The sequence below is a fragment of the Chelonia mydas genome, chromosome 2, assembly GCF_015237465.2.
Source record: "Chelonia mydas isolate rCheMyd1 chromosome 2, rCheMyd1.pri.v2, whole genome shotgun sequence".
In the NCBI taxonomy this organism is placed as follows: Eukaryota; Metazoa; Chordata; order Testudines; family Cheloniidae; genus Chelonia; species Chelonia mydas.
Window position 1 is genome coordinate 200,259,588 of NC_057850.1, and position 24,480 is coordinate 200,284,067.

At 42.1% G+C, this 24,480-nt stretch overlaps 1 protein-coding gene across 2 annotated transcripts; it reads right to left on the reverse strand.

Annotated features, from left to right (window-relative positions):
* Positions 1 to 20,090: 20,090 nt before the first annotated feature.
* Positions 20,091 to 23,808, reverse strand: EVX1 (even-skipped homeobox 1). 2 transcript variants are annotated; one of them, XM_027826191.3, is made up of 3 exons: positions 23,405 to 23,808; positions 21,618 to 21,882; positions 20,091 to 20,774 (listed from the first exon to the last, which is right to left on the reverse strand). In XM_027826191.3, exons 1-3 carry the CDS (start codon positions 23,806 to 23,808, stop codon positions 20,244 to 20,246), a joined length of 1,200 nt encoding a protein of 399 aa, XP_027681992.1. In that variant the 3' UTR covers positions 20,091 to 20,243. The 2 variants fall into 2 exon arrangements, with proteins under 2 accessions (XP_027681992.1, XP_007053710.1); XM_007053648.3 differs by having other exon boundaries at positions 21,618 to 21,871; positions 23,397 to 23,808.
* Between the last annotated feature and the right edge of the window lie 672 nt (positions 23,809 to 24,480).

Sequence of the window (24,480 nt, forward strand, 5' to 3'; positions counted from 1 at the left end):
CTTGTGGGCATTACCACAGGAGCAAACGTAGTGAACATAGCTAATATTCATAACTCCAGATACCAAGATGAATATACATGCATAGCAATAGCATAATCATAAGTACCAGCTATTTCACCTACATGACTATTCTCAAAAGAGATTCTGAAAAATCACATCGGGTACCTGAGTCCCTGTGTGCCAGCACCATGCCCCACTGGAGTTTTATCTGTTATATAACAACAGAGATGGAGTCAGTAACTTGACTCCATTTAGCCTGAAAGGGCAAGGTTACTTTTTATCTGTTCAGGTGTGACTACACCTTTAGTCAGTGAGGGCATACTGGCTGGCGCACATTCAGGTTAATGGGCTTCAGTGTTCCTTTGCAGTTAACTTTTTAATGTTCATAAACCTGGTATGTGATGAGGTAGTTTAAAGCATAACTCTGTTTTTTTAGGTTTGCAAATCTGTGAACCTCTGCCTCTTTGAGATTTTATTATTATTATTATAATTTTTTTTTGTGCTGGTCATAATGTGGGAGGGTATCCTCTCTGCCCTCTTCTCATGAGGTTATGTATGTGTCTTGTTGCACTCTTCTGAACACCAGTTGGAAGGAATTTTTTTTTTTTCAGTAAGTGTGGACTGATTCTTTTCTCTTAGAAGGCATGTAATATTTTCAGGTTCACAATGATTAACATAGAAAACAATTAGGGCTGTTAAAATTTCTTCAAATTCCACAGAAAATTAAGTTCAGCTATATTTTCCAGTACAGTGATGAAATACTTTACTACTCACTTTCCCCCAAAATATGTAGTATTTCAGTCTGTTTATATGGAATATGGGAATTGGGTGAGGAGCCATTTCAGCATATGTATGACTTCTTATAACACAAAATTTAAGTAGAACCGTATCCTAAATTGCATTATGATATTGTACCCAAACACTGCATTTCAACGGGAGATTCAACTTCCTTTTTAAGAACAGAACGGACTCCTGAAACTCTTCCGCAAAAGTGGTCCATAGACATGCAAATAGTCCCATTGTCTTCAATGGGATTGATCAAACGATTAAGGGTTTACAGGATTAGGTTCCAAGTTTGTAAATTGTTCTAGATGAAACTGACAATGCCTGATCTGTCAGACCAGAAGGAGTGTCATTCAATTAAAGGTGGAGATCCTCTGGTCAGTGCAAGCCTCTAAAGATCTGGACTTGATGTGATACGGTATGAATGTCATGGATAATTCAGACCAATGGGGAGAAACAGAATAAAAAACACTGTTTAAACACCTTCAGTCCCTCCACACCCCACCCCTCTTGAGGACTCATGACCAATTTAATAGCACAATACATATGCTAACAAACTTAAACAAAGCTTTTGTTTAAGTTTGTTAGCAAATGCATGGTGCTGTTAAAGCCATATAAAGAATGAATGTCCTCCCTAGCCGTGTTCTTCTCCTTTATGGAGCAGAGTGCAGCCCCACTCACCCCCTCTGGAGTTGGGGGGTGCCTATCTCCAAGTCTTTCTGGTACCCTGTACCCCCTAAAAATCTCTCGCTGGTACTGTGTACTGGAGAGTTCCACCCTACTTGCACTACTGGTACTAAGGAGACAAATATGGTAAAAAATCAGACTGAGTCATGAATAACTTGAAACAATATTACAAAGAATATAAAGAGATTTTTTTCAGTTGCTTATATACCAATGCTAAGAGCCTGCGTAACAAAGGGAATTGGAAATTCTCATTGATGCGAAGAAATTTGATATAATTAGCATTGCTGAAACCTGGTGGGACAATTTGCATGACTGTAATGTTGAAATCACTGATTATAACCTGTTTAGGAAGGACAGAGTGGGTAAAAGAGGGACGGGGCTTGGCACGCTACATAAAAGATACCATTACTTGTTTTAGAGTTATTGATAACTCCATAATCACAGAATCTTGAGTGCGTAGGAATCAATGTGCTGACTAACAAACCATTGGAAGTGATACTGGTGGATCTGTTATGGACTACTGACTCAAAACAAGAGAACTCCTTAAGCACCTGTCTATAATGTGTGGAAAGAAAAATTGCATTGTTATGGAAAACTTCAATTTGGGAGACACATGATGCAGATCTCATGCAACCAGAAGTAAACATAGTTAGGGTTTCTAAAAATTGTAGATCGTTGTCTAACACAAAAAGAATTGCACTCAGCATGAAATAACTCTATCCATTGTATACTGAGTTCCAAAATAAAGGTGAATTAAGAGACTGCAAGTTGGTGGTTGCCTCGGATCCAGTGTTCATGATCTGACTACATTCAAATTGGGAAAACAGAAGATATATTACTGGTTGGGGCTATCTTCTGTTTCCGCAATTTAATCAGATCATGAACACTGGTTCCAAGGCAACCACCAACTTGCAGTGTATATATATATATATATTACTGGTTGAGGCTAACACCTAGTTGGTGCTTCAAAAGGACAAATTTACCAAAGGAAAATTATGAGGGAAACTGATTGATGGAAAATATTTAGAGAGAAAAGTATGAGTGAAATTTGAGAGTTCTTTAAAAAGAGTGTATCAGATGGCCGAAAAGCTGTCAGGGCTAAGGACAATAAGGAGTTTAAGTATATCAGCCCATAGTATAGGCCCATTACCAGATGCAGATGGTAAATTGTTAATAATGATGTAGAAACGGTGGAAGTATTTAATAAACGTGTCTTTTTTGTATGTGAAAAGATGAAGGATGGTATACTAATATCACCTGAGAATGATGAAGTACTTTCCAGTTTATCAGTAACTGAGGAGGATGCTAGACAACATCTACTAAGCATAAATATGTTTAAATTAGCAGGCCTGGATAATTTGCACCCATGTGTCCTTAAAGAGTTGACTAAGAAGATCTCCGGCTCATTTATGTTAATTTGTAATAAAAATTGGAATTCTGGGGAAATTCCAGAAGACTGGAAAAATGTTAATGTTGTTCCAGTGTTCAGAAAGGGAAAGCTGGATGACCCAGATGAATATGGCCAGTTAGCCTGACATTAAGCCTGGGTTGATAAAGAATAGGAATCTAATCAATGCCAGTCAACATGGTTTTATGGAAAATAGGTCTTGCCAAACAAACCTGATTTCATTATTTGATGAAATTACAAGTTTGGTTGATAAGAGTAACTGTGTATATTTAATATACTTAGAATTTTGTAAGGTGTTTGACACACTACTGCATGACAGTCTGACTAAAAAATTAGAACTATGCAATATCAATAAAGAACACATTAAATGGATTAAGAGCTGGCTAACTGACAGTCTCAAAAATAGTTGTCAATGGGAATGATCATAGGATGGGGATGTTTCTAGTAGGATTCTGCAGGGATCGGTATTAGGTCTGACACTATTCAACATTTTCATCAGTGACCTGAAAGTAAATATAAAATTACTGCTGATAAAATTTTCAGATGACACAAAGACTGGCAAAGAGTAAATAGTGATGATGACCAGGCAGTCATATGGAGTGATCTGTGTCACTTGGTAAGCTAGGCCTGTTCAAGAAGAAGAAGAAGCATTTTAATATAGGCAAATACAAAGTTAGACATCCAGAAATGAGGATTGCACACCTGACCTACAGAATGGGGAACTGTATCCTGGAAAGCAGTGACTCTGAGAAGGATTTTAAGGGGTTATAGTGGACAAGCAATTCAACATGAGCTCCCAGTGCGATGCTGTAGAAAACAGAGGAGTAGTAAATAGGAGTAGGGAACTGAGACGTGAGTAGGAGATCATTGGTGAGACAACTAGTAGATACTAGATACAATTCCGTTGTCCACATTTTAGGAAGGATATTGAAAAATTGGAGATGGTACAGGAAAAAAGCCACAAAAATTATTTGAGGACTGGAGAAAATGCCTTAGAGTGAAAGACAAATAGCTCAATCTGTTTAACTTTTCCATCTAATCTTTACAGGGAGAAAATTCTATGTACTATTGTGCTCTAATGTAGGAGAGAAGGGCATAACAAGAACCAATGTCTGGGAGCTGAAGCTAGACAAATTCAAATGAGAAAAAAAGCCTTTTTTTAAAACAAACAAACAAACAGTGAGGGTGATTAACCATTGACACAAACTACAAAGGTAAGTGGTGGATTCTCCATCTTCAGATCAAGACTGGGATGCCTATATGGAAGATATGCTTTAGCCAAACACAAGTTATTGGGTTCATTACAGGGATAACTGGGTGAAATTGAATTGTCTGTGATGCACCGAAGGGCAGACTACTTGACCTAATGGTCACTTCTGGTCTTAAACATTATGAATTTATGAAGTACTTTTTAACTGTGAAATAGAAGCTTGGTAAGGAACTTCTTATATCAAACATGCTTTAAAGAGTGCCCATCAATATGAAAGCAAAGAAAGCAATTCTTTCCTTCCTATAAGAGAAGGAGTTTGAAATAAATATGACTCAAGAATTACCTATTTCTGAAACAATATTTGACAAGCTAAAATGAGAACCACAAAGTGGCTGATTTTACAACAGCTTGAGAGTAATTTTAGATGAATGGCTAGTGGAAAAATATTTACCATGCATATTTGATTTGAGACTATAGAGATGAAATTGCTGCATGGTGTGACCCATGAACCTCTCAGTGCTGACTGGCAAGGGGGCTACAAGAATGTCTTGATTCTGGTATGTACATGCTGGTTCACCATAGAATGTCATGTGAGATATTAAAAGAAAGCTAGGGTCACACTGATAGTTAATATTGTTGTGAAATGTATGGTCAGATACTATGTAAGGAGTTATGTATATATACTGAAGCTATGTTCTTATCTTTTGTATCACAGCAGAGGTGAAGAAACAGGTTTCCTATCAGACAAAAGATGTTTATTTGCCTGTGTCTCTGTACGTAGATTAAGCATTGTAAGCTAACACAGTGGTGGCACATTTACTTATAAAGTCAATAGCGTGATATGAAGTCAGCAAGGAAGAACACACAGCAGAGGGAAAAGAACCTTATCTTGAGATACACTTCAAAGGTTTGCTGGACTGTATTTGGGGAACAGAGAAGGTATCTACTCACACTGCACCTAGGAAGGAAACAGGCAGTGTGTTTACATTCATGAAAACAGGATCTCAACCAGGCCTGGATAAAAATGCCGCAGAAGACATTTGGGGTGAGATAAACTTTTTTAGATAGGATTAGCCTGTTAAGTTTAATCTCTAGAAAGCATGTTATGATTTTGTTTTATATGTGACCCTTTTGCTTCCATTATCTTTATTCACTATGTCTTGAATCATTGATAATAAATGTATTGTTGCTTTCATTATAAATGTATCTCAGTGCTGTGGTATTAAGCAAGGAACTGATCCTGAATTGAATCTTGCAAGCCGTCAGACCTGGTATTTCTATGAGTGCTCACAGGAGAAGGGGCTGGATGCTACTGGGGAATACTTCTGTCACCATGCCTCAGTGGGTCACAGCTGAGGATGCCATATACAAGACAAATTGCTGAGAAATAGGGCAGACTCACCCCCCAAACTGGTGGTTATTCTTCCATAAAATATACCAAACCAGTAACAAAAATAAACTTCTGTCTCAACACCCTGGCTAACAAGAAGTCAGACATGCAGTCTCCTTAGGTATCCCAGCCCTTGTTTCACCACCCAGACAATCAACTTCATGATGAGTGGTTATTTAAAACCAATTTAATCAACCAAAGGATTCTTCTGATCCCAAAGGATCAGCCACATACCCAGGTCAATATATAACTTATATCTTACCCAGTAATCACGGTGTTGCCAATCCTTTAGTATCTAATATCAAAAGGTTTATTTATAAGAGAAAAGAGGTGAGAGTTAAAATGGTCAAAGGAATAAAATACATACACTCATTGCAAAGTTCTTGGATTGGGTTTGTAGCAGCAATGGAATAAACTACTGGCTTTTAATGTATCTGGTAACATCCAAAAGATTGGAAGGTCCTCAATCCATTGGTTGTAATGCTTCTCCTGTAGTCCCTAGATCAGAGAAGAAAAGAGGCAACATGGAGATGCTTCCAGGGCCTTTTATACTTTCTGTTATGTGGTGGGTCTCCTCTCAGGACAGTCAGTGGCAAATACAGGCAAAAGATGGAGTTTAGGGTCACATGATCTAGTCACATGCCCTTGCATGCTTTGATGAGTCATAACAGGGGCCATTACCCATATTCTGGCTAAAATGTCCACAGGAAAGCACATCAAGTGGGGATAAGCTTCTTCCATGGCCCGTTGTGTTCATGAATGGGCCATCAACTTGAATGGTCAATTCACAATGTGCTACCCAGACTGGACATAAACTAACTACCTTGTGAGCGTTACCACAGGAGCAAACACAGTTTGAAATACTGGTACACAGTCAATATTCATAACTTCAGATACAAATATGATATATGCATACAAATAGGATAATCATATTCAGCAAAGCATAACTTTTCCCATTGATACCTTACATGACATACTTTGTATAAGATTTGTTGCAATTATATAACAGTGCTAGCAACAATTATTGACATGTCACATGCTTCAAAGGGACTTGGGGGCTGGGGTGCGTTGATTGTTATCCTGGAAAGCAAAGTAAGGACTGACATTGCCCAGGGGAGAGTGCGTGTGTGGCTAGCAGACCACAAAAGAACCACTGAAATCACATGAGATTCCTGGTTGCTCTTTACTTGAGGTTGACACATATCAATTTGAATTTCTGGGGCAAGATTAGCTCATATTCCTGGTGCAATGCTACCTGCAGTGACTCAGGAGCATGCAGACGGTTAGGAACCAGGGCACAAAGCCCAAATTGGTTGTGAGTTATATATTTCACTCTCACCAACCAATTATCGAGTGGAAACTCCTCAGTCATTATAACTGCTTTACCATGCAGTCACAGACAGTGTCCTTGGGTACTCCAATCTATCTTGCTACCAGGTGAGCATAGCTTTGTCGTAGATGGTCCCTTACACCAAGAATCACAGCAATATTCAGGTTACTCCCAGTCCCAAAGGACCAGTCACTCACCCCCGGTCAATTTCACCTTGGATCTCCTACCAAAGGCAACACTTGTAGCCAATCCTATAATAAACTATATAAAGATTTGTTAAATAAAAAAGGGAAATCAGAGATTTATTTACAAGGTTAAAACAGGTAAACATAGCTACATAAATGAGTTACAATCTTAAATTTCAAAAGGTAATAGAAGCTTCTATAATCAGCAAGCTCTATATGTCCTTTCAGGCTAACCCAGGCTTAACAGCTGGGGATCTCTTGCTTATGCCTAAAAAAACTTGCCCGTCCCCCACCCATGACAGTCCAAGCAGCAAAGAGATACCAAGTTCCTTTTCCTGTTTTTTTTTTATCCTGCTCCTTCCGAGTGCTGTGAGCTGCAAACTCAGGTGATAGGAGGAGTCCACTTTCATGACTCATCTTCATGGGGAGGAGAGCCCAACAACAAAAGTCTTTTGTCCTCTTGTGACAGCACTGAGGGAAATTTCAAGTTGCAACATCCCACAGTAGTCTGTCTGGTACCATTGGCTCTTTCCTTCTGGGAAGGGCATAGCACTTTCTGTTGAAGATCAGCCCTCACACTAATTAATGTCTCTCTCGAGTCTGGTGATTTAAAGAGTCACAGAGGTTCACAATACAACTGCTCACATAATACCTTACAATATGGCACACAGATGTTATAAGTGAAATTAGTGCATGCAGCAACGCACAAGTATTCAATAAAGTCTAAACACTAAGCACATTCTTATGGGTTTAATACCTATTTTAACAATACTTAACACACAGGTGAAGCAGACTGATTCCAGCTAGGTATCTGTCAGTGTTCAGTTGAGACATGGGGATCTTGGCATGAGCTGGCACCTGGTCTGCCAGCGTGACACATGGACTTATTGTTCAAATGTATCTGAAATTGAGCTGTTGCACAGCAAACTGAGTAGCAATTGGAAATCACAGTTTGCATGCCACGGGATTCCAGGTGAATTAATAACAAATAAAGGCTGAAGTTTCATGAGTGACTCATTTCAGCAATCTCTTTGATATGTTATGAATCCAAGTACTCTGCACCAGCCATTATTATGTACAGTCAAATGGGTTAGTAGAAAAGTCATTACAAATAGCAAATAACTTGATTTTAAAAAGTGCTGTCAGATTCCAAGGGATCCAGGTTTGAAACTGTTGGAATATCACAACACACCCCACAGAGTTTTATTGGAATCATAAGTCAGGAGACATATGGACAAGGATGAAAATCTTAATGCCAATATCTGACTAGTTTATTGAGCCAATTAACCCAGAAGTAGTTACATAAAAGCTACATTGCAGGAAGCCAGAACAGAAGTACTACAACAAGAATACCAAACAGTTACCTTTATTACCAGTGGGAGAGAATGTTGGATTCCAAACAGAAAGTGGTTGTTACCTGTAAAGGTAGAACTATGCCATCAGCACCATGGCTATATGCCATAATCACCTCCAGGAGATCATTCCAGTAGGAGGACCAGAAGACATCTAACCAAGAAGGAGACTGACTCTGTTTCTTGAGGACATTCAGAATGCTACAGATATTGCCATGCACTGACAGAGGAAACACATGCCCATCCAATCACTGACAATGAAAAATACGAGGAGCAGCAAACAAATGGTGGCGATCCCACTTCCGTAGCTGAACAAGCCACCACATAAAGAACTGTTTTGAGAACAAGGTATGGCTGTATGGTCAGGAAGCCATCAAAGTTCAGAGGTAGTAACTGCTGGCAGGTTAGCTTATGCTTGCTTTTATATTTGGGATTATATTTTATTTTCATTTGACCTTTTTTTTAAATAAAAGGAAATCGATAACAATAAACACTGGAATCAGAGGCTGCTGACCCCCCTACTCTGTGACAGGGCTATCAACTTCTCAGTCATGTGCCAGGAAAGAGTTAAATCTCCTCCCAGTATTCCTGTGTTTCAGAGCACAGCCAACCACTTTCAGAACAGGGTCACTGGCAGTGACAACAGCAGCAGCATTTCCACATGCTGTAGCTGGATCTTCCCTCATGGACCCACTAGTGGAAAGGACTGAAGAGGGCAAGAGGCAGGGGAAGCTGCGATGGCTGTTGGAGCTAGGTAAGAGTTCCAACGGCTGGCAACAACTGGAATAGAGGACATATGGTAGGCTTAATGTCAACAACAGGGACAATCTGGGCAGCCTGATTGGAAAGTGGGTGCAGAGAAAGTGTGGGGAGTTTGCATAGCTTAAAAAAAGCTTCATGGTAGATGGGAGGCTGAGGGGGAAATGAGCCAGCTTCTTTTAGGTCTCCCTATTTTAAATTATGTCTACTCTGAAAAGTGACTCTATAAAAATGATATGATGAGGCTCCTTGTTTCATTATATCATTAATTTCCATATGAAATATATTTGGTTTACAAATAGGTCTCTGGGAGTTTAATCATATGCCCTGCGAACTTAACCCATGATCCGAAAATCAAGCTATTTTGCTATTCACAGAATCATCAGTAATAAAGATGTTGTAGGCAAAATTCTACCCTCAGTTATACTTGTGCAACCCCCCATCTTCAACTTATTTATTTGATTTCTAATTCACTTATCACTTTTAGACCCAAGTGCTAATACATTGTCTTCAATGGGATTGTGACTGAGGGCACAATTTGCCTCTGTCTTCACTCCCACCAGGCAGCCCAACCAGTAAGGTAGGCCTCTCACTGTGGGAGGAATGGGCGGCTGGGATGGCTGCACAAAACTCTAATAATTGGAACATTGCAGTTCTGGTCAGGCACAAGGCAAAAAAATCCCAGTTCATTCTGCCATAGCTGCATGAGTTTGCAGGGCAGGGCTAACACAAAAAGTAGGGAACACCTATTTGTATTGGTAAGTGAATACAACTCTGATTTCACACAGGGATCAGCTTTTCCGAGTAAAACTGCTGTTCAAACCTGCTGCTCTGTAAGGAGCAGGGAATCAGACAACTTCAACTTTGCAAAATGTAGGTCTGTCATTGCCCGACTGGAAGAGAGCTCTTGCTGTCCACACTCCCAGTGGGCTGCCCTACCACTAAGTTAGGCCACTGGGCTGGGGGAGGAAGGGGTGGCCAGGATAGCTGCACAAAACTCTAATAATTATTTATTTACTTATTACCTGTGTCTGGCTCAGTGGTGCTGGAACAATTTGAATATGGGAGAGTGCTGAGAGCCATTGAACCAAACTGTAAACCTTTTATATAATGGAAACCATTACAAGCCAGGGAGTGTGGCAGCACCCCAGCATTCCTAGGTCCAGCACCTATGGTCTGGCTTTCTTAAGGCAACTGGCCCACTTCAGGTACATGGCAGTAACTTTCAAACAGCTTTTCAAATGATTCCTTTGACCTCTAAATACTAAGGTGAAAGCAAGCTGGTGCTCGTAAGGAAGAGGACACACTTGTGAAGACTGGGACTCAGAAACACTGGGATCAGTGCCTGGCTCTTCCACAGCTTTCCTGTCTCATTGTGGGCAAGTCACCTTATCTCCAAGTCTCAGTCACTCTTCTATACAATGGAGATATTTCTTTTCTGCCCCTCTTCGTCTAGTCTGCTTAGATTGTAAACTCTTTGGGGTAGGAACAGTCTTTTCCACTGTGTACGGGTAGCACTGAGCACAGTGGGAGCCCGATTGGTTGAGATGTCTAGCTGCTATTGTAATACAAATAATTACAAACAAAAAAGAATTTGTACATCAGAATCTCAGTGCTTTAGTCTTTTGCTTACAGGTATAGACCTCAACAAGCACTGCTGAATTCAGTGCTAAGAAATGGTAATGAGTGATGTTGTTGTCTTCCTGTTTTGATGATTTGAGGTCATGACCTTAAGTTACATTAACACCTATTGGGCTAAATTCATCACTGGTGTAAATCCATTGCTTTCAGTAAAGATGCAGTGGCTCTGCACTGCTGTTCTGCTTTGCTATAGCATGACATTTTGACCCGAATAATGCACTGTCTTATAGTGAGCTTTCAACGCCAAAACCAAATGAAGTTATAAGGGAGCATGTGCTCTCCTTGCTCTTGTACCTTGTGAACAAATGTTAATGGGCTGCACCCATTGCTCAGAGCTGAGGCCAAGTTTCCCAAGGCCCTGGGCCACTTTGGCTTATATACACACTGAAATGTGCATTGCACTGAGCTGGGAATTTGTTGATTGCATGATCTGGATACAGACAAACAGAAAAGGCACCTCAATTAATTGGGTAAGTCACTTGCCAGTGCAGCGCAGATATAATTTCTGTTCTTTGGCCTGAAAGGATATCTTTTAAAGGACATAAGAACTTTCAGTAAGGTGGGTCTTACTGCTCTATGATTGTCTAATAACTGAGTTTTTCAAGTAGCCCTCCATATTTCTTTCTACCTGAATGTTTAGCAACAACCTTTCATGAAACAGAATCTCTTATTTTTGGCCCACATTTTATTTCAAAGTAGGTCACTGGAGGGTGAGTTTGAATCATGTGACTCAATATCACCACATTAGTCCTAACTTGTTTCCTTGAAATGCATAGACCTGTGTAAATGAGAATAATACCGTGCCATTCCTAAGAGTGGTTCAGAGAGGGTAGACTTGCCACGCCACATATTACTTGTACAGATCTAGTATCAGTACTTGTTTTACTCTCTTGTAATTCATCTTGGCTCTGAACTTGCGGTCCCTGTGCAGGCAAAACTCCTCATGGGAGGCCTTTTTCTTCTTGGATGAAACCAACCAAGCTACAAAGCTATTGAATGTTATAAAAGTGTAACACAGTGAAATCAAACTGATAAAGCTGCTGATTTAACAAAGACTGGCTGCCACTTCTCTTAAAGGAGAAGATTAATGTATTCACCTTTATGCAAATCTAGCCCATTCATGAAAGGAAATTGGTTCAAAAACACCCTTAGTGGTGCTTTCAGTCTGTGACATCTCACCGATGTTCATATTACAAGACATGCCACACATATTCAACATCTGCATCTTGACCTTTTTTTAAAGAAGTGTTCCTAATGCAACATCAAATGGATTTGGAGGCGGTCAGTAAGAATGGGGTAAAATTAATATTCATTACTGTTGAAATAGTGAATTCAAAGAAGAATTAAAACAATTCAACTTACAATAATTGACCCTTTGCCTTTCCTCGCTAACGGCCAGTGGTTAGGTAGAAGTATACAGGTAAGTGTGTGTACTTGTTTATATAGCTCCAGGAACATCATTGAGCGCCGGCTACTTTCCTGGTAGATTTTTACATTAACACTGCTACTGAGGGATCAAGAATCTGTTTCCGTTTGTCAGGTTTAATTTCCTATTAACCAAAAATCTTGTTTCTCTTTAGCGTCGGATGTATGTCTTGAAAGATTTTAGGGCTACACAGAAAAAAAAATGCGGCAAGGTGATCTTAAAGTGGCGGCTTCTCCTTATTAGAGTATCCGTCCCATTTTTAGCTAAAGCACACACACCTTTGGGGATCTTCCAAAGAAAGCTCAGCAAGAAGTTTTTAGAAGGACTGTTGTTCTTTGGAAGATATTTTACACGTTTGATAAATAGAAGCGATCGATGTCTCTTTCGACTGAATATTGTTTCTGTTCGGAATAAGTTGGTGTTTTTTTCCAGAGTACCGGTAAATTCAGACACTTGTAATGTTATCTGTACAATATCTGAAATTTAAATAAGGTGTTTTAGCCAGTATATTTAATCTCCTGTCAGCATCATGTAGCCTCTAAAATTATTCCTAACGAGCAATCTTTATTAGCCAGTTTGGAAAGAACATGTGGTATTGTTTAAAATACAATGCAGCTTCCATTGTGATTAACAATCATCCGCAGCTCAATCTGAAATACACCGCGGTTAAACTGCACGTCTGGTGTAAATGTGGAAATAGCCACAGTTCTACCTTTGCCCCAAGGTCCATAGGTGCAAACCCTGCTCCGCGGAGGTCTATAAACAGTGGGCTTAGCATGCGAAGCGTCCACCGCCGCGATGTAATTGTTCACTCCCGTTTAAGTGCAGTATTAATGCTGCATGTTACGATTTACTTATTTATTTTTACCTTGCCAGAGTGCAGAATGTGCCAGTAGAGCGCTCGCTGTCCCAGCTCCAGGTCCGCCGGTCCCCGAGGACACCAATTAAAGGCACTAATTGGACAGCAATACATCAAAGTCCGCTCCTGAGATTGGTTCCTTGGAGCTTCAGGAATCCTTTGGTTTAGGCTTTTGTTTTGTATTCAAATATTGCACAACATTTCCATGTAAAACAGGCGCCTGAAACGTGAAGGCGGCTCTGCTAGTCTGGATCCTCTTATGGTATTTTCTTCACAATAAGTTCATTCACCGGCCAAGAGTAGAAGACTTAAATCTATATTTATAGTCGAGATCTGTCCAGTGTAATGAAATGTTTAGCTCCAGATACAGTTAGATCAAAACAATACCCGAAAGACAGAAAGTTACCACCTTTTCACACTTCTTAAATCATGTGTACAACGATTTTTACAAATGTAATACTTTGAATAACTCTGGTGACAGCAAAAAAACATTTACGCATTCTTGGTTTCCTCACATAACTGTGATTTGGAACTATTTCCTCCAGGCATGTAAAAATACCCCTTACACCAGGCAAAACCTACAAACTGCTTTGAATAAGCAATATTGGTCTGCGAATTAAGTTTTCCCACTTGGAAGATTTCAGATAGAGGTGACCAAACTTGTGGGACAGAAGTTTTGTAAATCGGTCACGAAATAGAAACAAATTCAAAAATATTTCCTTAATATAACCAATGCGATAATTGCTATGCTACATATGTTCAGTGACTCTGACTTCACAGTGTTGAGGTATACGTGGCATTGTGTTTATATGTATGGATAGTGTACAAAGGGGACTGGGTGCTGTACACAAATGTAAGAAGACCAGTCCCTGTCTCGTAAGAGCTCAAAGTCTAATCGGGCATTTCCTTCAGGCTTTTTGACAATGCCCCCACACTGAGCAAGACCTGGGAAGCAGGTACTTGTTCACTTTCCACCTTTAGGCATCGGAGTAAAACAAAACTAGGGAACAGGAAAGCGCTCACTGAAGCTTCCTATAGTAAATATTTACCAGATTTTAGCTAGTCTCAGTTATTGCAGTGTGGGGGCGGGGGGGGAGGGGGTATTGCACTGGAAACCTGGAGAATAAGCCAATCCTGTGAAGTTACCTTCTCTCCTCCTTTCCCTCTCCACTCCTCAAAATACAATAGTTCCCTTGATTATCTAGATTTTAGGGTTAAATTTCGAAGACGTTTAATTAACCCACAGCTAACTGCGACCTAAGGGTTTTCCAGCTTCAGCATGCCAGAGTCAGAAAGAAGAGGCAATTGTTTAGAAGAGCAACACACTATTCTTTTAGAGGGGTCACTGATACATACCCAGCTGAGGGGAGAAATTGGAAATATCTTTTATTTCTCCATTGTGGCTCATCTTTCCACATGATGGAGCAAATAAGCCACTTTGCTGCTTCTCTGCAAAGTTCGGCAGGTCCCCTTCAAAGCGTTCAAGATGCATAACACAAAACCCCCACCCCTGGGACATCCCTGCCTTCCAGTACATATTGACACTGCTGTGTAAAAAGAGACAAAATGAAGCTCTCCTCTCGATTCAAAGGGTTAACCGTCGTGCGGTGGGTGAGGGTATAGGTGCTGGTTGGGCGTTGCATTTATTTATTTATTTTTGACATTGCTGTCACGAAAAAAGCACAGCTGGTCCCGTGTCCAGGAGACACCTGCATTCGAAAAATCCGTGTATTCTGTAAATAAACAATAGTTCCCACTGATCTTTAATTCAATAAAGAACGTAACACCTGATCTGATCCATACTCGACTTTGCCAGTTGCCTCTTTTAAATGATAACTCTCCAGCTTCATTCTCTTGAACAAAATCAAGACGCTGCCTTTCTCAGACAGAGGAGGATATACAACAAAGCGTTTGATCATTTACTGCCTAGGAAGGCATTTGTTTTTCATTTGGCAAACGCTTCCCTTTAAGTAATTGTTCTTGTTAACGGTGTATTCCTTTCCCTAGTCTTCACTGCGCTATAAATAATCTCGATGAAGATGCAAGGATATGACTTTCACAAGATTGGACAATTGATTAAATCTGTGACCTGCAATTGCGAATAATCTTGGAAGGCTATTTAAACAGATGAAGGCCTAAATTGTCTTGCTTGTATCTGAATTAATTTCTCATTCATCATCATTATGGAGTGATTGGTCTATTCAGGCTCTTCAGCCTGCTGGAACGAAGCTGGATTTAAATGACACAATTTAAATGCTCTCCAGCTTTAACGAGGCCAATTGAGCAGCTGCAATAAATACAAATATTTTTCTAAACAGCCTTGTTTTAAATAATTACTTAATGCTTTCGTGTTATTTTTAAGGGGTAATCTCTGTCTCTGACATCACAAATTCTTCTTTGCTGAGATAGCAGTTGTGCAAACTATTTGGTGTACTTGTTTGTTCTGTGGATACAAATATGTGCCTGGCGATTGGTTTATTTAACACTTATCTTGTAAATGTTTAGTGTAAATATTCTACGTGTATGTAAATTCAGCTATGGCACAGTCATGCAGTTGAATTTGTTTTAAGGGGTTAAATAGACACAAAGTGACTGAAGCTAATATGAGATATTTTCTAGTAAACAAACCTATTGAATCAGATGGCACATGTTTGTATTTGAGATTGGCTTGGCTGTGTAAAGATCCTGAAACAGCCATCATTTAATCTCTCATCTTTCATTTAAAAAAGCCACTCAGATAAAAGCGATTTGTTCTTTATATGTCTTATGTCATAGTGTCGTCTTTAGATGTATCTGAAAGGTTTTCTATAGGTTTTTTTAAAGCTCTAGTTTAAGAATTTATCATCTCCACGCATTTACTATGTATATTTGCTATGGCTGCATGTGTCTAATTTAATTCTTGAGAGTGAATGACAATGTATTTTGTTTGAAAATGAACTGGCCAAAAGGCTGAGTTATGTTGACAATACGTGAGTTACTTGGGAAGGTGGGAGAAAAAGAGGGGGGAAATTGCCCTCTACATACGGTAATAACTGATACCTTACGAGCATATTAGGCCATTTTGGAATCGAGAATCCAACTCATCTTGACATAGTTTTAACTCTATTATGATACTGTTGTGACTGGCATGATATTGGGTCTCGGCTTGACATATGGTGGCGGGTGTTTCCAGTGGCTAAACTCCGCAGTGAAATAATGCAACCAGCGGAGCAGGAGAATAATTGAAAACAAAAGAATCCTTCAGATATACAAACACAAGGAAAGAGCTAATGGGCCTACGTGTCTTTCTGCAGGTGCTGGAAAGCGAGCTAACCATCTAGCAGAAAGCATGAAATATGAAGAGACTATTGCTTAATTATCTAAACACTGGAGCCGGGAATAGTGCTAGGGAAAGCAGATCCGATCCAGTTTAATCATGGAACCTTAACAGAAACGTACAGCCTTAGCGGGGAAGGTAAGAGCCAGTTTCGATGTTAGCCGGCTAATGGTGCAGAGGGTGACACATAAAGCAAAACAAAGATGACCAGAGTGCAGATGAAAAGGGCTGAGTGAAGTGATAGTAACGGAGCAATTTAATGCACGAGTTACAAAACTGCTCGCTGGGATCATTTAGCCTTAACCCGCTCTCTAGAGCTCATCTTCTTTTATTCAGTTGTTTAAAATGAGCATTATTCCAAACATATGCAACGCAATCAGTTTGGTCACACTTACAAGAACACGCTTTAATAAGGCAATCAATCAAACGCTAACAACACGGGGACTGCCTGGTGGAGCTGAATTTGGCTGGATGGAAACTGGAACCTTCTGCGTGGCACATGAGGTACCCGACGACAACTCTAGCTTGCTACTGACAAGTGGGACGATGCACACACGGTTTGCTACAGCTTTTTCCCATGCAGAATATGCAAAACACGGATTTCACAGAGGTTCAAAACGTTCTCTCCTGCGTAAGTTGTTAACAGGAGGGTAGCTTTATTTGTCTGGCTAGACCTTCGCTGTCCAGGTACCTGGTCTGTTACCCATTTCCCCTTGTCTTTTCTCAGCATGCCCAAAAAGCCTTACCTCAGATAGGGGCCTGATCTAAAGCCCATTTAAATCAATGGGAAAACTCCTTTTGATATAAATAGGCCCATAGAGAAGCTATATACTTTGTCTCCAATGACTTTTACCCCTTCCCCCTTTCCCGCCCCCGTCGGTTTTGAGAAGCTGTTCCCAAACTGCCGTCGGGGTTGGCTTACAAAGTGTTAAGAGAAATCACCCAACATAGCAAAAGGAAAATTTCATTATGAAGTAATGAGTAATTCCCCCAGCAAGATGTATTGTTATGTCTTCAGCTTCAATTTCGAAGCAGAAGTGGCTCAATTACCTAGCAAATACAGTCAATTAAAGGCTGCTGATTGGACACGAGGACGGATCATCGATCTTGTACTTTCCAATATCGCTCCAGACACCTCATTTTCCCTCCCTATTAACTGAAAATACGCCTGGCATTACTGCGACCCGAAGCCTATTTACCTGTCGCAGGCAATCTCTGCCCTATGACCGAGCAACAGAGAGATTCACAATCGTCTTTGCAGGAGGATCCTCCAAGAAATCCCAGTGGGAAGACAATAACTCCCTGCGGGAGAGTTGTAGAGTGACTATGGTTTAGACCTGTGTGTGTGAGAGAGAGCGAGAGAGCCCATTTCATTTAGATTGCTGGGGAAGAAATGCACAGGTCGGCAATGCCCATCCCAGGCTCGTTGACTACACCTATCCACCGCTCACATACACATGGGGTTGCCTAAATAAATATGGAGATGTGGGATTTTTTTTATTTTTTATTTTTTTAAATACGGCTGTGTTCTCAAGAGGAGCAATATGCCCGAGTGAACGCCACAGCCTGCTTCCATCCTGAGGCATGCGAGATTACAACGAAATCCTTGTGCAAGCGAATTTCCCATTGAAGTCAATGAATGATTTGCCACCAGGAAGTCTGCAGGATCTTAGCTAGCTGTGGACAGTTGAAAGTGGTCCTCTTCAGTGTTCTGTCCCTTGACCGCATCTGGCCATGGTTCATATATTCTGGTTGCTAGACTGTGCTATTATTCATTCGTTCGTATTTCACTGCACTGATGCTTTTAGTGAATGACATGCATGTTGAGAAAGGTAGGTAAAGCAAACCCCGCCCCAAACTTTTAAATCTTAATTCCTAGATTTGGTTTGGGGGTTTTAGTACACTCCTTTGCCACAATCTGAAATCGCAACCGTCCTATTATTCATAGAACTAAATACCATTCTAATAATACTTTGGAGTACACGAAAGGCCCATCAATTTTAATAAAAAAAAGAAGATTTCTGCTTTAAAATTGATGGAAAGGGTTGGTCCTTAATGATGAGCGTGGAGAATTCCCCCTCTCCCCTTTGGATCAGTTTTTCGGGTAAGCAGTTTTTATTAAAATGAGAAATAGTTTGAGAGGTATTCGTATCTTTCTTACACTTGAGCAGTCACTACAGAAATATGTTATTCGCCCCATTGTCCCGCGGACAAAAAATCTTAAATGTGACAATAAACTAAACAGAAGTTCCTCAGCAATTTAGCGCAAAGTAGATAACAGAGGTGTTAAAATGTCTTTGTTTCCGTTCAACATTAATTTTCCTGTCTGTTGAACTGTAAATATAAGGAACTGCAAGAAAAAGAAACGGTAGAAAGCAGTATTCTTAGGGGTTTTTTTTAAACAAACACAATAAAAATATTTGTGATGCGGTCTTAAAATTTGTCTAGCTCTTTATTGCGACATGGTAACATATGGTAACAGTGAATTCTTTGGGCTATTTAAAACGAGAATTCATTAAACAATTTCTATCTTGAAAGAAACTATTAGCCCAGTCCAATATTTGTGTTTTTAGAATTTCAGGTTGACAGCTGCACCCCATTCAGACAACAATCCAAGCAAAACCACGAATACTATCTTCCACTGTAACATACAAGAAGCAAAGGGAAGAAGAAATAAATTAATCTCAAGGCGGAGGAAAGACTTTACACACAAATGGTGTGAAAGTCACATACAAATGCAGAGGTTGGGGAAGGAGGGGGGACGAGGGGAAACTAGCAAAAAAAAAAACAAAAAAAAAAAACACAGCACTAGAATCTAAAACCCAAATGCAGCAAAGGAAAAGAAAAGGAATAAGCCAATGGGAGACCTGAAGGTGAAATACAAAGGAAGGAAAATCGCCTTTGCTCTAATTTGCAGACTAGTGATTGTCTGAAGGAGTTCAGCTCCCTGTCACCTAATCTCTTCCCTTGGCGGCTTGTTAACGTTTGGCATAGGGTCTCTGTTCAGAGAACATTATACATTCGACATTCAAAAAGCCTCCTTACATATACATCACTTGCTAATTTCGTCAGTGTGTGCACATTTCAGCAACTGATAATAGGACATTGTTAGTTAAAGGACAAATAGCTCTGACCCACAAACTGACAGGATCTTTTTTTTTTTCTGCCAGTTTCCGTCTGTCTCTTAAAAATAAAAGTTGGGAGGAAGGAGGAGACGAAATATTGGATTTCTGCTAAAAAACGAAGGGTTTATATTACTGAGACAGGGAAAGAGGTAAAGAATGCAATTAAACCAAGAAAGTAATGTACAATATGTCACTGTACTTTATGGCAAAAACAGTTTTCTTGATTCTAGAAATAACTGGATAATACTGTTGAGTTGCTATCTCTAAACCCTTTTAGTTGGTTGTTGAACAATCTGGTAAAGCATAAATCTTGACTTTGTATTATGCACACAAGACATTTTATTATCAGCAATTTTTCTTTCAAGTATTTCAGATTTTACTTTTCAGTCATATATAATTGGGCATAAAGATTTTGCTATGGTTTGGAGAAGTTCTGCCCCTTGGTAGGTTATCTGGCCATAGAAAATAAAGTCCTAGTTCATTTCTATGGTATATTGTAGAAAGTAGTGTATATCAGTTTTTGCCTTCATAGTGCAGAAGCCTAAATTCCTCCTTAAGCAAACACATCACTAGTGGTCCCCCCCCCCTTCTTCTTCTTTCCTGTTTTATCTTGGAATGTAAATCCTTCAAAGACTGAGCTATTTTTAGTCTTTTCCCCCATAGGTGTCCACTTGTGGGAGAGAACACGATTAAATAAACGTTGTATGTAAGTACTTTAACCTTATGTGAGCCCATGAAAGGGGCATATGATTTATAAACCTGAGATGCAGCTTTATCTTGTTAAAGGTACTTCTTCCCGCTGGTCCATGGATACTGAGGTTGCTTTGCTCAGCACCGAGGGTGTGAAAGTGAGAAAAGAGTCAGTCCTGGTTGTGGCTGAACAGGTAAAGTCTGATCCTGAAGGTCTCTGTGCCAGTCCATTGGACTGGCTGCTGTGGCAAGCCAAGCATGAGCAAGGGCTGCCTCCAGCACTACTGAGTCCATGAGTTGGGGCAGGGTAAAGAGAAGGATGCCTGAATGCACAGAGCAGTTCTGGTCTAGGGTAAGGATGAGAGAGGACCCTAAAGGTGTCAAGTGGTCTCAGAGGGGTACTGAAAGGGGTGGCAGCAGAGGCCGAGGTGGCGCCAATGCCCATGTGGGAGTAGTAAGGAAGGGGCAGGTGGGATGGGAAGGGGTAGGGAAGATTGCCAGTTGCCGCTGCATGACTCATCATGTACGTGTAAAAAGCCGGATCTGCTGGGTGAGGCCAGGTCATGGCCAAACGCTGCCTCTTGTCCTTCATCCTGCGGTTCTGGAACCAGACCTGGGAGAGACAGAGGAAAGAGAGAACGCTCTTAAAACCTGCACACGGTCGGGCAGGCAGAAAGGCCATGCCAGAAGATGCATTTTGGACACAACTGTGTGTTCCGTCTGTTCTCGCCTCAGACTGCGAGACACACACATCAAAGTCCTGGCTGGTACATTCGTTTCCCACAGTGAAAAGATTGGGTGCGGAGGTTGGTTTGTCGGCGAACGAGAGCTAACCCACTATTTTAACTATATAGGTTAAACTGGCAAAATAAAAATATATCGTTCAAATAATGAGCTGTCATCAAGTAAAAGCTACAATTTGTCCATGTAAAAGTTGCTATAAATCTAGAGGGAGATCCAAAGTGGTGGCCTTTTTGTAGACACTTTTTTCTTTCTTACTTCAGAATTGCTCTCCTACTGTGCTTGCTGTGGAGTTTCACATACGCCAAACAAGTGTATCTACTGCCTAGAAGCACGGCATCCTTCGCAGCAGCTTGTGAACTCCCCGGGGGCATTTGCTGTTCAGTTTGTGTTTTATTTCACGTGGCAAACGGTTGAAACGTTTATGTTAAATGCTCATTATTTAAAATTTCCCAGAGTGTAAAGGTAACGAATTCTTAAAATCAGGTGAAAGGAAGAGTAAAAACGCTTAGAGGCTGGCTGTCAGAGGCCGCGCTTGCCTGATCGCTGATAGCTTGTCTTAAAAGCTACCGAGCGCTGCTTTCTGCGCAGAAGGTAGCAGGGCGCAGCCGGGAAATGTTTGTTCTACTGAAAGCGCTTCCCAGCGTTTTGCAAGGAAGCCTGGCCGTTTAGATTTATATCGTGCTAATTGAAAACATGTCCAAGCGGTGTGTACCTTGATGGTGGTTTCTGGCAGATTTAAAGCAGCTGCCAGTTCACATCTTCTGGGCCTGGACACGTAGTTCTCCCGGTAGAATTCCTTCTCCAGCCGGGCTATCTGCTCGCGGGTGAAGGCGGTACGGTAGCGGCGCATCTGATCGCTGGCGTTGCAGGCCAGCGAACCCTGGGAGCCGCCGCTGCCTCCGCTGCCCTTGGGGGGCTCCCCCCCGCTGCTGGGGCTGCCACCGGCCAAAGCCTCCGAGCACGGCCCTGCACAGTGGAGGAGCCGAGAGCAGAGACACACGCGTGATACATAGACCTGGGGGAGGGGGGGGTCGCCCCCCGCCCGCTTCCCCATCGATCCCCTGCTCCCGCTGCTGTTGCCCCCCTTCCTCCTCCCTCCAACACAGGACAGTATCCACAGCATCCTCAGTTCACAGGCGCAGCCCTGCGGATGCTGGGGGCACTGACCCCCAGCTGCCTGAGCACATAGGGCGTAGGGAGTGGGGCATTTACTTGGTGTTTACTTTCTGGAAGTAAGGGAGTGTGATCTCTCCAGCCCCCTCCTCGGATCCTACACGGGGTTCTTACTGGTTGCGGTGCTTCCTTTCCGCATTGTGTGAGGTAGGAGCTGAGCTCCTCAGCACCCAGTTTAAATATCAAGCTATGACACCCTCCCTCCCCAATTGCGTGTTTTCTTTTTGTGGGTGTGGGTGTCCGTTCCCACCCCAGTCATCGGCACCGTACAGTGCAATAGCCATAGCCAGCATCCCCGGCAGCAAACCAATGGCAAATGGCCTGGACGGAGACATGGCAGCAGGCAGAGCTCCTTCCTTACCGGGGGTGAGGGTGGAGATTTTGGGGACCCTTCCCTCAGAGTTAATATCCCCTCATGTTAAGTTTAAATAAAGCTCCTGGGCAAACTGAAGGGGAAACGACCGTCTTCTGTGCCCAGTCTCCCAACTTCTAGGGACAGAAAAGAAAAGGAGCTGATTTGTTTTTCTTGTGGGGTGGAAGGAGGGGAGAAGGGGGTGGGGTAGCAGAAGAAAAAGGCCTGGACGCTGCATTTGCTTTCAAATGCAGCCAGTTCTCATTGTGCCTGAGACCAAAGGCAATTAAATCATTGGGACCATTTCCGAGCTGGCGCCACCGGGACATGGAAGTGACAAGGTAATTTGGACCTTTAACCAACGTGCAAACAGGGACCTACTGCTGCAGCTTTGGCAGCCAGGAGTCTGCAGCGATTTTACGGTCTTTATGGCTGCTTCCGTGCTCATCCAAACACATTTCACCCTGCTCTCTGCCCGCCGTTACACAAATCGTTTGATCTTGCAAAGCCCAGGGAAGGTTGCTTTCAACCCTTGAAAAACGCACACAAAACGTTGGGGGGAGGGCGAAGGGAAAGAGGGGCTTCCTAGTGCATGCACTATGGAGGAAAAGGCTCGCAGACGGGGTGTGAATTAGAATAAAGTCTTGCTGCAGGAAAACTTGCAAAGGCAACGATATGTTTAAGTGAGGATGCGATTTCACTCACTGTGTTAAGTCATCAAGACTCTTCAGAGCCATATGCGCCTCTGGGTGCGTAACAGCCACATCTGCAAACCCCACTGTTCCATGCAGAACAAATGCACAAAAAGGAAACGAATTCGGGTACAAAACACCCCTACTCCTGGCCGGTCACTAAAACAAACTGAAGCCTGACAGATATCCCAGGCTCAAGGACACTAGTCACCCAGCTTGGCCGGCGCCCGAGCCCGGGGAAGGGAAGGGGGAAGCAAAGGGGAGTGGTGGGTACCTTTGCTGGGCTGGTACTCGGCGTTTCCCGTGGCGCAGTCCGGGGTGCAGCTCACCTCGATTTCCTCATAGAAATCCGACTCGGTGTCCGAGCTGCTCTGTTGCCCTTTGCTAGAGATGGGCTCCGAGGCGAGCTGCTGTCCGGCCGAGAGCAAAGCTGCTGCCGCCGCCGAGTGACTCTCCGGGACCGTCCCTGTCCCTGGCAGCACTTCCACCTCCTCCTCTCCTCCTCCCCTTTCCCGGGAGGATAAGGGGCCAGATCTGGGGCTCAGGCAACTCCGATGGATCATCTTGTCCTGCGGTTCTTGGACTGGGCTTCCCACTGCTTCTGACAAATTAGAGACTCTCTTGCCAACAAGAGTGCCAAGTTGACCTCCTTCCAGAAACATCACCATATCCTTTCTGGGTTCCATTGTGGTTTTCTTCCCCCCCAAAATCCAAGTTCCCCTCCCCCCCACCCCCCCGCGCCTCCCGCCCCAATCCTGCGCAACGCACAGCCCAGTGCAGCGGAGCCCGCGGTGAGATAGGGTGACCTTGTGATGCGAACGCTACACTGTGCTGTGCCGGCTCTGGGAGGGATCACCATTGCCCTCTTCTTTCTAAGCTGTCATCCTTAATGGTGCAATCGTCATTACAGTACCACCGGTGACGCCACACATTGATTGCTGGGGGATAAATAGAAACGTCTGCCACTGCAGAGATGAAAGGAAGAGCCGGAGCTAATGGCTAGTGGTGATGCACCAGGTGTAAGGGCTTGGGATGCGGAGGGAAGTGTGAAAAAGAGATGCATATGGAATTCAGCTGCAAAGAGACTGTAACATGCGGAAAGAGTTCCTCAGGGGGAAGCCTTGATAATGAAGTAACCTTTTGATTTTTCTTTTTTTGAACCAGAACCCTGATCTAAAACTCACCAGAAGATCCATAGCTACATTTTAGAAGTGTGAAGATACATACTCAAGCCTCTTCCTTCGATGCATTATGTAGTGCTTACAGCCAGCTTCCTTGTCACCGCACATATGAGGTTTTAAGAATCCTTTGCAAAATCGAGGATGAGGAAACCTTTTTATTAATACTTTAGTGTATAC